The sequence below is a fragment of the Castor canadensis genome, chromosome 7 (genome assembly GCF_047511655.1).
Source record: "Castor canadensis chromosome 7, mCasCan1.hap1v2, whole genome shotgun sequence".
NCBI lineage: Eukaryota > Metazoa > Chordata > Mammalia > Rodentia > Castoridae > Castor > Castor canadensis.
The window spans coordinates 58,189,613-58,206,328 of NC_133392.1; the positions used below are offsets into that span (position 1 = coordinate 58,189,613).

Sequence of the window (16,716 nt, forward strand, 5' to 3'; positions counted from 1 at the left end):
ACTCACTAAACCAATACATAATGAGAATCAGCAATGTGCTTCCACACAAGACAGGGAGAAGAAAACAGTGGGCAGATGAGAAGGTTCAAAAGTGTAAATTAGTCTATGCCTGAGGCTCAGCCCTGGCTTGTTTATTCTACCAGCATTGTCTCTCACTCAGTGCTGTAATATTCCTTACAGTAAAGAATCACCTGAGTGCTGAACATCAATTATCACACACACTCTTAAGACCTGTCCAGCAACACATCCAACACTTAACAATACCAACATGATTACAACACACTGCCAAGTCTGCCGATATCTTAAAACTCTAACATGATTACTGCCCACTTCCAACTCTCTTCATCATGACCATGATTTTCCTAAGACCCATCTTTCTTCAAAGGGCTCTTTGTTCCATCCACTGAAAAATTCTTACATTGTGTTATATAACAAAGAAGATGGACTAGACTTAAGACTTGCCCAATCATGGAAATACCTTCCAACAAAATCAGCAGGAATACTTCAGAAATATATAGTAATAAGTTTTAAAAGACAAAACTGTATGTTCTCTGATCCTGAATGTTCTCTGAAGTGTATCTTCTTCGAATAAAAATTCCATTTGGAATATGGCCAGATGTAGATCCAAATGCAGGGATTTTGTGATGAAAACATTATTCCTGAATATCCACATAGATTTTTAGAACAGTCTTATGCTTTGCAAAATGAGACCTTTTGTAATACACAGTCTATCATGTAAATTTAGTAGGTGCTTGAAACTCACTTCAATTAATGTCAAAAAAGCTGTTTCCTCATTACATGGCATATACAATATGCAATCATTTCATTCATTTTTTTTCCTTTAAAACTACAATTCAGCTTTTTCTAAATGTAAGGCATTATGCCTGAGGCTTGATATAAAACAGTAAACAAAACAGACATGTGATTTGCCTGCATAGAGCTTAGTGTGTGAGGTCTGTTGACTATAACAAATTTGAAATGCAAGAATTGATTATTCCATAGAGGAGGTGAGGGAAGACTGATAATATATGTGGTGAGGCCCCCAGAAAGGTTCACATCCTAGGTTTCAAGCCTATGCATTTGTTTCCTTAAACAGCAAGATGGACTTTACAAATGGGATAAAGTTTAAGAGTCTTGAGATGAGATGATTTTCTTTGGCAATCTGAGTGCACCCCATCTAAAAAGCAGAGAAGTTTCCCCAGACGTGGCCATAAGAAGACACATCAGGACAGAAGCAGACTCAGAAAAATACAACATTGCTGCTCTGAAGATGAAGAAAGAGGGCCTTGAGTGTGACAAGACACTGAACTAACTGAACATAGAGACCAAGTGAAAAAAGTGATGCAGATATGGCTGGCCTGCTAAGGAAATAGTTATTTAGATTCAAATTGGCTGGGCAGACTAAGTCTGAAACAAACATAGATTGAATTCATTTCCCACTGCCGAACTGCTCTAGACTTCACAGACCTATAAAATTTGAAGTCAGACCTTCAAGTCACATTAACCTAAGAGATCCACAGATTTTGATGAGCACTAATCATACATTAAGTTTTCATGATTGCCTCTATTTTGTCTAAACTATCATCAAGCATTTACGCTATGAACAGAGCTCAATTTCAAAAGCTGATGGCTTATCTGAAAAGCACACCAGGTCTGCCAAAGAAAACGCAGTATTCCTTAAACCAGGAAGTCAATAACTTAAGTACCAGAGGCGTCTTGAAGTCTCTGAGCAAACTGTGAGCATGGTTCAAGTTCAGCTAGCTTCAGTAAAATGCATTCCCTTTCAAAAAAACTGATCAAACAGATATAGAAAAGTACCATTTATGATATAAATGTAGAGTAAAAATAATCCTGAATGAGTTCTGATAATACACCCCACAGTTTTCCAGATTTGCTCCTGCTGCTTAACTCCAATACTATTGGCTCAGTAAGAGTTGATTAGTTACTAGCATTAGACCTAAAATTCTGCCCTTTTATATGAAAAGAGACAATGATACTATTTTAGAATAGCTTTTCACAGTATATACATTCATATTTTTATTCATATTATTATTCATATTTTTTAGGATACACTTATTAATAAAACATCAACATACAGAGATGGGTATCTGATTGTATAGGTCACCACTACATAAATTTAGCTGCTTCTATCCTGATCTCTACATCAACATCAGGGCAGATCGTCAGTCATTATCCGCACATACAACTGGGTTTTCATCCTCTAGGAAAAACATCTAGGAGAACAGAATAGATAGATGCACTGTACTTAGTACATCAAAAGAGCCAGATTCCTTGCTTGTGTGTTCTTCCTTTCCTGTGCACTTATTCTCACTACTAACCATCCCCAGCTTTCTCCACAGTTACTACATAAATATAACTAAATATGAATTAGTTGCTTCAGATACATTGTCATTTTAACTTTAAAAACAGAGAAGCAGTCACTAAATTAAATTTATCTATATCCAAACAAAAATTACTGAACTCTTATTACCCAAAAAGTTCTGTGTTATCAGCAAAGGCATATCTTTGCTCTTTTAAAACTCCTGTTTAGTGGGGAGGACAGAGAAATAACCTGGGAATTTCAGTGGGAATGAGAACTGTGAAGGAGGAAGTGCCAGGAGGAAGAAGTATTTCTGAGGGTGTTTGCACTCCTTTGCCAGGAGAGTAAAGGGAAAGTGGGGGATGGAGGAAGAAGAAAACAGCCTCCATCAAGTATGAATTGTATTGCAATTTAATCAATTAAATAACTGAGAAATATCTGAATTCTTACAAAGAAGGCTACCTTACAAATAAAAATTAGGATAATTATCTGGACAAAATAGAATAAATTTAAAAATTACTTACCCTCTCTATCAATTATTTGGATATTCTAAATAAAAACTCTCTACTTCGCTCTTCTAACACAGAATATACCTTGCTTGAAAACCAAACATATCTCAACAGAAAACATTAGCAACATAAGTTTTGAGCACTTGGCAAGAAACCTTGAAACTCTTAATCAGGTTAAACCCTTGTAAAGCCACAGGAAATAGAAAAATAATACATATTTTCATGGCTTACTTAGTATATTTTACAACTAGGGTGGATTTGGGGACGGTCAATACTAGGTTTGAACTCAGGACTTCACACTTGCCAGGCAGGCATTCTACCACTTGAGCCACACCTCCAGCTCTTTTTGTTTGTCTTATTTTGGAGATAAGGTCTTACTTTTTGCCCAGACTGGCCTGGACTGCAGTTCTTAAGTTTCCGACCATCACTAGAATGACAGGTACATGCACCATGCCCAAATTGTTTCTGTGGAGATAAGGTCTCACTAACTTTTTGCCCAGGCTGGCCTGGAACCATGATCCTCCGGATCTCAGCCTTCACTTGGGCACCAAGCTGGAGTGAATATGTTTTGAAGACCTCCACTCTCTCACACAGATTATTTTTCAGTAATAATCATTATTTTCTTAATAGTCTTTTTTTTCCCTTTAGTTCTGGGGATTGAACATAAGACCTCACACATGCTAGGCAAGGACTATACCACTTGAGCCAGCTGCTAGTCCTTATGTTTGTATTTTTGATTTTGACATAGGGTCTACCTAACTTTGCCCAGACTGGCCTTGAACTGAAACTTCTCCTGCTTCAACCTCTCAAGTCGCTGGGATTATAGCTGTGCATCATCATGCTTAGCTTAATATACTCTTTAACATTAAAGCAAGTCATAAGTTTCAAAAGGAGAATTTCAAAGTCATCATTCAAATTCAATGAAATATTTAATACATGAGGTGCCTTTGCATTTACCTAACAAAATTATTAGATTCTGCAGTTCATGGTTTCATTATAATTATCTCTAAACTCAAAACTCCAAGTGAACACATAAAATAAACTAAAATGATTCATTTTCTAGTTCGTTGTTTCTATAATCATTGTGTGAGCATTTTTATCTTTAATATACTGTATTCACAAAGAATACAATGTTTATTAAAGGATAATATTAAAAGAACCTTTAAAATGTACTCATTTAAATCATACATCGTATTAAAACTAAACAATAGCAGCCATTGTTTAGAACTTAGAGAAACAAAAGAATTTTGTGAAAAACATTAGTCTGTCAATGATGTTTAGATTGGTAGTGCACAGGAATAGTAAAAAAGAGTAGAATGACTTAATTGGTTTTATTTTCTTTTAATTTCTACAGATGACAATGCACCTTCTTAGGATTATACCCAGTGCTGACTGTCCCCAATACTGCACCATTAGTGTGTGTAGCTTTTAAGTCAGAGTTACAGAAAGCTATAACATCACCACCATTTCTGTTATGTATGCTAATTACATAAAGGGCCAACTCCAGAAGCCTACAACTGTACATAGGCCCTTATGGTCAGAAAGGGTCCGATGCTTGGGTTTTAATGTTCTGCTATCGCAGTCTTAAAATTCCCAACAATTTTACCTTTGAATTTGTGTAATTCAGTAGGGCAAGGAAACACACCTCTAGGCTCACACATACTCTGCTTCCAGGTGACTTTCTGAGATGGGTTATCAAACACCTGCTTTTTTCACTCAGCAATTATTGCTGCCCTTCAGTCCCGAGGGAAACCTTGGCAATCCTTACAGTGAGTCAAGGTTATGGTGCTGGGCCACAAAGGCCTACATTGGACTGTCCTCACCCTATATGTACAGCCATCTTCTAAGAAACCTAACATTAAATAGCAAGTAAAAATAACATTTCATAGGTCAACAGAGATGGTGAAAGAAAGGAAATGCTTTTTTCCTTGCTTTTTAAATAACATTCTCATTGTCACTTTATATTAGGCCCCACAAATCATGTAGCCATCCCGACTTATGACAGTAAGTTATACATGTGTCTGTTTCTATCTATAAAGAATTTAGTATCTTTCTATTTTAAATGATGTAAGTTTCTCTATAATTGTATAATTTATAGTTAAATGTATTTGTACCTTTGTATATGTACCTTTACTATATTTATCTATAAAAATGACAATAATCTTTTTAAATAGTTTGCAGACCCAGGGAGAAAAAATTCTAACAAAATATTATCTCCTGAGTCTCTTGTGATTGATGAATTGCCTTGAAAAATCTTTAGCAAGGATTTACTTGCTAAAAATAGGAATACTCTAGCTTCACACATGACATTACTAATACATTCTTCTTATTAATAAAATCTGCTTTACAACTTTGATTTCATGACTCTTTGGTCAAGAGCCAAAGTCATCAAATATTAAGAATGTAGAGATCCATCAAATGTGTTGAACGGTCCTCAAAACTCGTTAACTAATTTTAACGAGTTAACTAATTTTAACTGTGTTATTCACATAACACAGTTACACTGAACAATCCCAAATCTTTCATTCCATAACCAAAAAGTTTTATGCTTTGTGACTAATAACTCTTAAACACACCTTCTTAAATCTTTAATTATTCCACTTATAGTACAGATGAACAAAATAGTCCTAAAATAACCCTATAGTTGTATCACTTAAGAAGGCATCATGATTAATATGCATAGTCCCCCTTTCCACAGGGATGTGTTCCAAGACCTCCAGTGGATACTTGAAAATGTAATGCCAAATCCTAGATATAGCATGCATTTTTTTCTATACATACATATCTGAGATAAAGTTCAAATTATAACTTAGGCACAGTAAAAGATTAACACTAATAGCTAGAACTATAATAGAATAATTATAAAAAATACACTGTAATAAAAGTTATTTTAAAACTTATGAATTATTTTTGGAAATTTCCATTTGATGTTTTCAGATGATGTTTGACCATGAGTAACCAAATCCACAGAAATCAAAACCCATGGAAGAAAGACTACCACGTAGCTAACAATATCATCAATACCTTCATGTTCATTCTATAAAAGGCACTAAGAGCCAATGGGAGCAAAGTTATTATAGACAATCCATAAATGGACAAAGAGGGAAAAAGAAAAGACCTTAAAACAATTTTTTGCCCCAAAATTTAGTCAGCATTTTCAATTTTCTGAGTGAAAAAACTGCAAAAATTTCTGGCACTATGTCACATTTGAAAAAGTTTAAGAGCTGTCCAAACTGACTGGGCTCTTTAATGGATCTCTATCCCACCAACTTTTAGCGGATACTATCTAGATTCTAACTTTTAATGCCATTTTATTAACTACCAACTTAGTCCTGGGCAACATACCACTATCTTTATCTTCTTTTTATCCTCTAAATTAACATGCACACCTACTTTCTTTTCTCCAATGCTGATTCTCATTTTCAACTAGTATTTAGACACTTTCACAAACAAAACAGGTATAAATACTTCTCTGGTTCTAACTTTATCCCTAGAAATTCCCAAGTCACTGAACAACCAAGCAGAACCCACTCAGAATGCACCCCATGTAAAAATCACCTATTCCTTCATAATTGATCATATTTTTACACAGAAATCATCTAGGCATATAGTAAAAGGACAAGGGGGAAATGGGATCAGGGGTGGGAGGGCAAACCAGTCACCTACATTGTTCATGTACTCTGAAAGCAGGTCCTGAAGAGCCTGGCGGATGGCATTGCATTCTGCGATTATCCTCTCCCGATGGAAGTCCCTCGTGCAAGACGAGTCTGCCAGTAAAGCAGCCCCACTGATAATGGCTTCAAGGCGCTTTTCTAGTGATGGTCTTATTTCCTCTTCAGTCACTGTGAGTGGGTTCAGGACAATTAAATTCTAAAAGAAGAATACATTTGGATAATTAGAATTCCATTCCATTTTTATGAAATGAGTAATGAAAAGTGATGTGATTATGAGCCTTGGTTCTACACCTTCACAGTTCTGGATTCAAATCTTGTCTTTCCCACTTGCCAGGGTGTCTTACACTCTCTGAGCCTCACCTGACCTTATCCATAAAACTGTGATGATAGTAATGTTTGCTTGTGTCACACAACTGTTAGAAGAATAATATAAATGCTTACTACAGTAATCGTTATTCACCATAGTAACATCCCTAACTGCACTAACACAATACTTTCACATAAATTATTTCATATTGATCACATTACAAGGAGGTATGGGACAAAAGTGTGATTTGTTACACACTTCAGCTGATGGTGAGTAAGTCTGAGAGACTCTCTTAAGCAAGGTCAAAAAGCAAATAGCTGTGAAGTTCAGATAAGTATCCTCATAATTTTCACCATGACTCACTGTAAATCATAAACTGTAATTATAATTTTACCATTAAGATAACAAAGAGAATTCTGAATTTTAATTATTCATTTAAATATTAAAAATCCATCTTCCTGTTGATCTGCTCTAACTTGCCAGTTTTTGGAACCTGATGTGGTATTTTTAAGGTTATATAACGATAGTAAGTCTTTAGTTAATAGAAGTGAACATAATCTACAGCTTCTGGAGAAAAGTGGATTGGCACACTGTTCTAAGAATCCTTTATGAAAATACATTAAGGTAGAAAGACTTTCCAAGGAGAGGTCTAATGTGATAATTGAAGAATGAGTTAGTATTAAACAGAAGCTCTCTGAAGACTCCTTGCTATAAAATGAAATCATATAATGATCTTCAGAGTTTAAGACTAGAGTGTGAGTCAACACACATGTAATGAGGTCATTATAAGACCTTCATAGAATGCAATCTTATAAGATGATACATATGTATATTAGAGAAAGATATATGTATGTAAATATATACATATAATCTCTCATTCATCATTGTGTTACATTACACAATGTGTAATTTGTGATATATTATAAGTAGCCAGAATATAATTTCAACAGCTACAACTATAGAAGCAAGCTAAGAAGGGAAAATCATTCCAGAAAAAGAAATAGTTTTAAAGCAATTAATAATATGTGTGTGTGCGTGCGTGCATGTGTGTGTGTGTGTGTGTGTGTGTGTGTGTGTATTTAGGAATGTTCACATACTATAAAATATGTTATAAATATAAATGTGAATATAGAGCTGATGTTATATTGGCTATATAGTTTTAAAGCATTCAGGAGAATTCTTCCTTTCATGGTTCTATTTCCTTCATGTTTTGTTACTACTCAATCACTCCATTTTTTTTCTTTTAGACACACAAAATAATGAAAACACAATGTGAAAGGAAATTAATTTTACAAAAGCCAAATTTAACAACTTTTCTTTTTATAGTGTATAATCAGTTCTGGGGTTGGATTTGAACCTAGGGCTTCAGCAGACACTCTACCACTTGAGCCATGCCTCTAGCTGTAGACCATAATCCCCAAAACAGTTTAACCATCATTCAAAGACTTCATTTACCTAAATGTGCTTCCTTATTTCATTTGCCACTAGTACCATGTCTTTCTTTGGCTCACTAAGTTTTTACAAACTTTCCACTCCAATGTTTCATAATAAACATTAAACCTTTCTGAAAATGGCCCTCCATTGTGGCATCATCATTAAAAATTGACTCCAAAGACACCAGAATTACTGTTTAATTGCTCAAACACAATTAGATGTAATTACAGTTAAACCATTGTGATGATAGGAGAAGTTGATCAAATTTCAAATCTTCTCATTTATAAGTTCTGAAAAAAAAAGTTAGTAATTTGAGGTGCTCTGGCTGTGCTTTCCTGTCCGTCTACACCCTGTCTCAAAGGATTAAGTTAACTCTGGTTCTTGCAGCAGCTCCTGCTGGTTCCTGCTCCACAGCACCATTCCTCAAACTAATCCAGCCTTTGGATTTTTACTTGCTTTTGTTTGTTTGGTTGGTTAGTTGGTTTGGTTTTTTGCTTTTTGACACAGGGTCTTGCTATGTAGCCTAGACTGGCCTTGAACTTGCAGTCCTCCTCCTCAGCATCTTGAGTACTGGGATTATAGGCCTGATTGACCTTTAAGAATTCATATTCTTCTAGCCTATCTAAACTCAAGCCATTGCCTGCTCTGACATCTGAGGCACACAAGCAGACCTCTGTATTCTGCCTAAAACTACAATCTACTTACATTCTATAAAAGTTTTCACTAACCTTGAGGCAAGATCATTTTTTTAAATTACTTGAATGTGCTATGAAATACCACTGGATTTGTTTGAGATCAAATGAAATAAACTATCTCTTTTGATGTAGTATAGCTATATGTTACAGTATTCTTTCAATGTTTTTCCATGGCATTGATTCCATGAAGATACTATATTTTCAGAATTTCCACTCTGTTGAAATAGGAAGTATTTCACCTTTTACAAGATTCTGCCCAATAAACACTTACCTCCCTAATATTTCAGTTTCTCATAGAACATTATTTTTTCAAAAAATATGAGTCCTAATTCCATTTTCTTCTATTAGATTGCTGTATATTAGAAGGCAGTATAGATCATGGATTCAAAGTGCAATTCCCAGGAGCAGATAGCTTGGGTTTGACTCCTGGTTCTTTAGCTACAAACAAATATATCCATGCTGTTAACATCTTCTGTATTTTCAACTCCTTCAGCATATCTTGTAGCTTCTTTGATTATTGAATTTGATTCCTCATTTTTCTTCATACGACTCCTTCTCAGAACTGAACACTTTAGCTTGCCTAAGATCATGCAGTATCGAGGCAAGATTCTAACAAATCCACTTCCATTCTATGCTATAACTGAGGAATGCAGTTTTCATTATCTTATTTAGTCACTACCAACCACCTTAAGAGGTATTAGCATCAATATGTAAATGTGGAAACTGAGAGTAAGAAAGATTATTATTTGTTTAAAAAATTGTCTTAAAGGAGAAGATCTAGTATACCAATCCAGTTTTATAGAACTCCCAAATACACACACTTTCTCCTATCTGGGGTCACCAAGATGAGGTCAGTTCAAGAACCTCTTAATTCATTTCTGTTTTTCCATCCATTTCTTTTTTTCCACCTGTCTTCATGGAAAAGTGTTAGGATGACCAAATAAAAAACACTTACAACATCAAATACTGAGGAGGATGTGCAGTAACAAAAACTCACCCATTGCTCATGAGAAATATGTTAAAACCAGTTTGGCAGTTTCTTACAAAACAATATACTCTCCCACTCTCACCACTTCTATTCAATATAATACTAGAAGTCCTAGCCACATAAATTAGGTTTTAAAAAAGGCATCTAAATTGGAAAAGAAGAAGTGCAATTGTCTGTCTTTGCAGATATGTTATCTTATATATGATCTTGTATATTGAAAATTCTGGGGAACTTAAGATAGTGGATTAGAGATACATAGTACTTTCCAGTGTCTATAAACCTGAAAAAAAATCATTAGATTTGTGACTCAGAGAGAAGACTATGGTAAAGAGAAACAAGGGGAGGCATGATAAACAGTAGACAAGATACAGATGAAATTTTTAAAATGTAAAGCCTTAAATTTATAAACACTGAATTCCAACATACAGTGCTGAGCAATACAGTAGGGAAGGGGGAGAATCCCCACCAGTAGTGCTAAAGGAAAAGACAAGTCTCTGAAGATCTACAGGCAAGCACCAGATGCTGCAAAAATAAAATCCAAAATGGAAGACATACTGCACAACAAAGACAGGAGCTCACCCTTTTTTTTTAAATATATCCAAACACAGAAGACTTCCCCCCACCCTCATCCACTGCCTGAACAGAAACACTGGCCTCAGATTTATCAATAGAATCTATGGAGTGGGGTGGAGGTGCAAAGCTGAAGACTAAACTCCCTTAAAGACTCTTGAAAAGGTGGCAGAGGCAAGCCTGTGGCACAAACTCTACTCTGGTAAGTTCTCTGTGCAATCAGGATCAGAATCCCTTGCCCTGCCCAGCCAGTGCAAACTGCACTGTCTTGACATCTTTGCACACCTCCAGAGGGCCAGACGATTGGTGGACAGCAGCAACTGCTTGGAAATTTATTTCCCATGATGAACCAACATGGGCAGAGACATCCAACAAGGGCATTTTCTTCTTGCCTATCAAGAAGAGTTTGAGGCCAGCACCTACATTACCTGCATCAGCAAAACTGCTTGCACATAACACTCTCCTGAATTCACTCCAGGAGGGAAGGCAGGTCCGGGATCAACCCCTTAGCTGACTCCACTGCTCTGACTTCTTACAAATTCAGAGAGGAAAAACAAGCAAATAGCTGTCCTATCATAAAGGAAACTGAAAAGACAAGGAAGGGGGATAGAATTGTACCTTCCTCCCCTCTTTAAGGAAGAAATATTGACTAGTGTATATTTTATTTTTTTGTTTCTTATTTTTCTGTAATGGCAATTGTTGCTGGATTGTTGTAGTTATTGATTTGTTCTTTTTTTCCTCTTTTTGGCCATTTTATCTTTTGCTATATTCAGTTTACCCTGTTCTCTCTCACTATCATTCCAGTTGTTCCTATACCTCCACCCCATATTCTCTTCCTCTCCTTCCTATTTTGCTCCCTCTCTCCTTTTATCCTTTCTTCACACCTCCCTTTTTAGTACTTAATTATTAATATCTCTGGATATAATAATTTTTGAACTCCCAGTGTATCCTATAACTCCCAGTGTATTCCTGTCCTTTCAAATCTTATTGGGAGTATAGTTGATGCTTCAAATTGTTTTATACTACATTTAAGTATCTGGTATGTTCATGAATTGTTATTGCTGTTAGTCCTGCATGCTTTCTCATCTTTGAGTAATAATGGGAATTTTGAACCCCCAAGAGAAGACTCTCCACTCTAAAGACTCCAACAAAAAAATCAATCAGTAAATAACTACAAGAAATATTCATCCTAACCGATGCAAAATTCACAATGCAGAAATACAAGAAACATGAAAAAACAAGGCAATATGACTCCTCCAAAAGTTTGTAACTCCCCAATAACTGAATCAAGAGATAGATACAAAAATAGCTGAAGTGCCAGATAAAGAATTCAAAAGAATACCTTTTTAAATGATCAATGCCCTCAAAGAGGATTCAGACAAACAAATGAAAGAGTAACATAGTCAGTTCAAGACCTGGATGAGAAAGTCAGCAACATGGATGAGAGTTCAGCAAGAATATTGAGATTCTGAGGAAAAAGTAGAAATTATGTGAATGAAAAAATCCAATAAACCAAATAAAAAACAAGGTGGAAAGTATCACCAACATCTATAGATTCAATGCAATAAACATCTAAATCCCAATGACATGCTTCACAGATATAGAAAAAAACAACCCCTTAACTGACTCCACTGCTCCAAATATTTATACGGAAGCACAAAAGACCTGGAAGAGCCAAAGCAATCCTTAGCAAAAAGAGCAATGCTGGCAGTATCACAATATCCAATCTCAAATTATACTACAGAACCATAATAACAATGACCACGTGGTACTAGCACAAAAAAAGAAACCTAGACCAACAGAGTAGAATAGAAGACCCAGAAATAATGCCACACAGCAACAACAATCTGATTCTTGATAAAAATCACAAAAGCATATTTTGGAGAAAAGATAGCCTCTTCAACAAATGGTGTTGGGAAAACTTGATATCCACATGTAGAAACTAGATCCTTATATACAAGTCAATTCAAAATGAATAAAAACCATGAATATAAGACCTTAAATTTTGAAATTACTAGAAAAAATAAGGAAATTACTTCAAAACATAGGCACAGGCATCTATTTCCTAAATATGACAGGAGATAAAAGTAAGAATTGACAAGTGAAATTGCATCAAATTAAAAAGCTTCTGCACATCAAAAGAAACAATTATCACAGTAATGAGAAAACTTACAGAATAGGAAAAATGTCTGCTGGCCATTCATATAACAAGGCATTAATATCCATAATTTTTTTAAAAAAATTAAACACCAAAAGAACGAATAATCCAATTAACAAATGGGCAAATGAATTAAACAGCTTTAAAAGAAGTATAAATGGCCAATAAACATATGAAGAAATATTCAACATCCTTAGGTATAAAGAAAATATAAATCAAAACTTCACTGATCTTCCATCTCATCCCAGTCAGAATGGCTAGCATCAGGAAAACAAAACAACAACAAATGCAGGCGAGGATGTGGGGCAAAAGGAACCTCATACACTATTGGTGGGAATGCAAGTTAGGGCAGAAACCATGGAAGTAAGTATGGAGGTTCCTCAGAGAACTAAAACTACACCTACCATATGATCCTCCTATACCACTCCTGGACATATACTGAAAGAGATGTAAGTCAGTATACAGCAGAGTTATATGCATATCCATGTTTATTGCAGCACAATTCATACTAGCTGCATTACAGAGTCAGCCAAGGACCCATCAACCAATGAATGGGTAGAGAAAATATGATGTATATTATATATATTGTATATATAGAGTATTATTTAGTCATAAAGCAGAATGAAATTATGTCATTTACAGGAAAATGGATCAAGCTGGAGACTATCATGTTAAACAAAATAAACCAGGCTAAGAAAGACAAAAGTCACATCTTTTTTCTCAAAAGCAGAGTCTAGACCCATGAATATAAACAAAGAAACAAACAAAAATACATGCACCTAAGGAAAGACTATTGAGGGGAAGGAATCAAGGAGGAAAGAAAAGGAACAAGAGAGAATAAGATGAAAGTACATTATATGCATGTGTGGACATGTCATAATGAAATGCCATTATTTTGTAAAATAAATTAATAATAAAAGAAAATCTTAAGGACACCATCAAAATGCTGCCAGAATTAATAAGTGAAATCAGTAAAGTTTGAATTCAATAAATCAGCATATAAAAATCAGTTGTATTTCTATACTTTAACAAAAATTATCCGAAAAGGAAATTAAAATGTGATGTATAGGCCAGGCACAATGACATCTGCCTGTAATCCCACATACTTGGGAGGCTGAGATTGGAGAATCACATCTAAACTTCACCTAAACGAATAAGCCATGGTGGTACAAATATATAATCTCAACTATGTTAGAGGCATAGGTAGGAAAATCATGGTCCAAGGCCAACCTTGGGCAAAAACATGAAACCCCACCTGAAAAATAAGTAAAGCATCAAAGGACTGGAGGTGTAGCTCAAGTGGTAAAGCACCCTCTCTCATAAGCACAAGGCCCTGAATTCAAACCCTAACTAAGACATTAATGAAAGAAAATGAAAAAGACACAAATAAACTGAAAGATATCTCATGTTCATGGATAGGAAGAATTTATATTGTTAAAATATCCATACTATTTATTGTGATCTGTAAAGTCAATGAAATCTGTATAAAAATTCCAATGGCATCTTTAAAGAAATAAGAAAATGACTGGGGTTAATATTGAACCAAAAAAAGACTAAGATTGTGAAAGCAATCCTGAACAAGAAGAACAAAGCTGTAGATATCACAATCCCTGAGTTCAAAGTATATTATGAAGCTATAGTAATCAAAACAGTAGGATCCTCTTAAAATAAGATACATACACCACTGGAATAGAATGGATAGCCCAGAAATTAACTCATACAGATATGGCAGCTAACATTTGACAAGGGCAGCAAAAATACACAATAGTGAAAGAATAATCTTCTCAATAAATGATATTGGAGAAACTAGGTATCTTCATAAAAAATAGTGAAACTGGATCCTTATCTTGTAAGCTCATGAAAATTGAACTGTATTACAGACTTCAATGTAAGACCTGAAACTACACAACTTCTAGAAGAAAGCATAGGGCAAAAACTCCTTGACCTTGTTCTTGGCCTGCCTTGTCAGACATGTCACCAAAAGTACAAGAAACAAAAGCAAAAATAAGGCATGGAGCATGGTGGTGCACATGAAATCCCAGCACTCAAGAGGCTGAGGCAGGAGAATCTTAAGTTTGCAGCCAACCTGGGTTACATAGTTCAAAGCCCATCTAGGCTACATAGTGAAATCCTGTCTCAAATAAACAAACAAATAAAGTGGGATTGCATCAAACACAAATACTTCTATACAGCAAAGAAGATAGCCAACAAAGTGAAAAAGCAGCTATAAAACTAGATAATATATTTGTAAGCCATATATCTGATAAGGGATTAATATTCAGAATGTACAAGGAACTCACATAACTCAATAGCTAAAAATAAACAATTAAAATAAAAATGAACAAAATATTTCTCAAAATAGCACGTAAAAATGGCCTAAAGTATGTTAAAAGATGTTCAGCATTACTAATCACCAGAGAAATGCAAATCAAATCACCATGAGCTATCACCTCTAACATCTGAGGATAGGTATTATTAAAAAGAAGAAATAACATCTGTTACACAGGATGTGGAAAAAAAGAAGCTCTTGCATTCTGTTAGTAGGAATATAAATTGGTATAGCCCTTATGAAAAATAGTAAGATGAGTCCTCAAAAAAATTAAAGTTAAAACTACTATATGATTCAACAATTCCACTTCTGGGTATATATGAAAACCAAACTAAGTCAGTAGTTCAAAGAGATAACTGCACTCCAGTGTTCATGGCAGCATCATCACAATTAACTAAGTGTCCACCAACAAATGAACCGATAAAGAAGTGTAGGACTGGAGCATAGCTCAGGTGTAGAGTGCCTGACTAGCAAGTGTGAGACTCTCGGTTCAAACCCCAGTACTGCCAAAAAGAAATCATTTCATATGTACACATTTAACAGATGTGTTCATATACTACATACACACCAGAATATTATCTGACCATAAAAATGAAAATCTTGATATTTATAGCAATATGGATCAACCTGGAGGATATGCTATGTGAAATAAGTCAGACACAAAGAGACAAATACAGTAGAATTTCACGAATATGTGGGATTTTTTTTAAAGTCAAAATAACTAAAATGGACTGTAGAATTATAGTTGCCAGAAGTTGTGATGTGAGATGTTGATCAAAGGATATAAACTTTGAGTTAAAAGATGTACAAGTACTAATGATATAATATATAGTATGGGTGGTGGTGAATGTGTTAATTTGAATGTGATAGTCATCATACAACATATATATGTCAAATTATTACATTGTACACTTTGAATATGTTATTTGTTAACTAAAAATTAAAAAATTAAAATTAAAGAAACTAAACATACTATTATAATACAATCTAGCACCCATACTTCTTGGTTTTTGCCCAAAGCAACTTATAACTTATGTCCATACAAAAAACCTGCACACAGATGTTTATAGCAACTTTACTCATAATTACCAAAACTTAGAAGCAACTAAGATGTCCTTTAATCATTGACTGGATAACTGGGAACCTTAGAAAAATGGAATATTATCAGCACTAAAACGAAATGAGCTACCAACCCATGAAGAAGATATGGAGGAAACATAAGTGTATATTACTAAATGAAAGAAGACGAACTGAAAATGATACACCCTATGTGATTTCAATGATATGACATTCTGGGGGAAAATACTGCAGGTACAGGAGAAAGGTCAGTGGTTGCAAGGGCTAATGAGTGAAGAGATGGGATGAATAAGCACAGAACCAAAGGATTCTGGGTCACTAAAAATCATTGAATGGTAACATAATGACAGAAGCATGTCATATACATTTTTCCAAACCCATATATCTACACCAAGTGAACCCTTCTGTAAACTGTGGAATGTGAGTGATAATGATGTGTCCAGGTGTGTTCATCAGCTGTGGCAACTGTACCACTCTAGTAGAGGATGTTGATAATGAGAGAAGCTATTCATGTGTGGGGCAAAGGATATACAGGATATCTGTGTATCTTCTTGTAAATTTTGCTATAAACCTAAAACTTCCCTTTTAAAAAGTCTTACAAAATAAATTGGGCATGGTGGTTAATGTCTGTACTCCTAGGTATTTGAGAGATAGA

At 34.9% G+C, this 16,716-nt stretch overlaps 1 protein-coding gene across 4 annotated transcripts in view; it reads right to left on the bottom strand.

Annotated features, from left to right (window-relative positions):
* Nucleotides 1–16,716, bottom strand: part of Ctnna3 (catenin alpha 3) — a 1,740,232-nt gene that overhangs the window by 1,192,130 nt on the left and 531,386 nt on the right. For all 4 annotated transcript variants that reach the window (XM_074078977.1, XM_074078976.1, XM_074078978.1 and 1 more), the window contains one exon: nt 6,496–6,699. In XM_074078977.1, the coding sequence (XP_073935078.1) occupies nt 6,496–6,699 (204 nt within the window). The remainder of the gene's footprint in view (nt 1–6,495; nt 6,700–16,716) is intronic.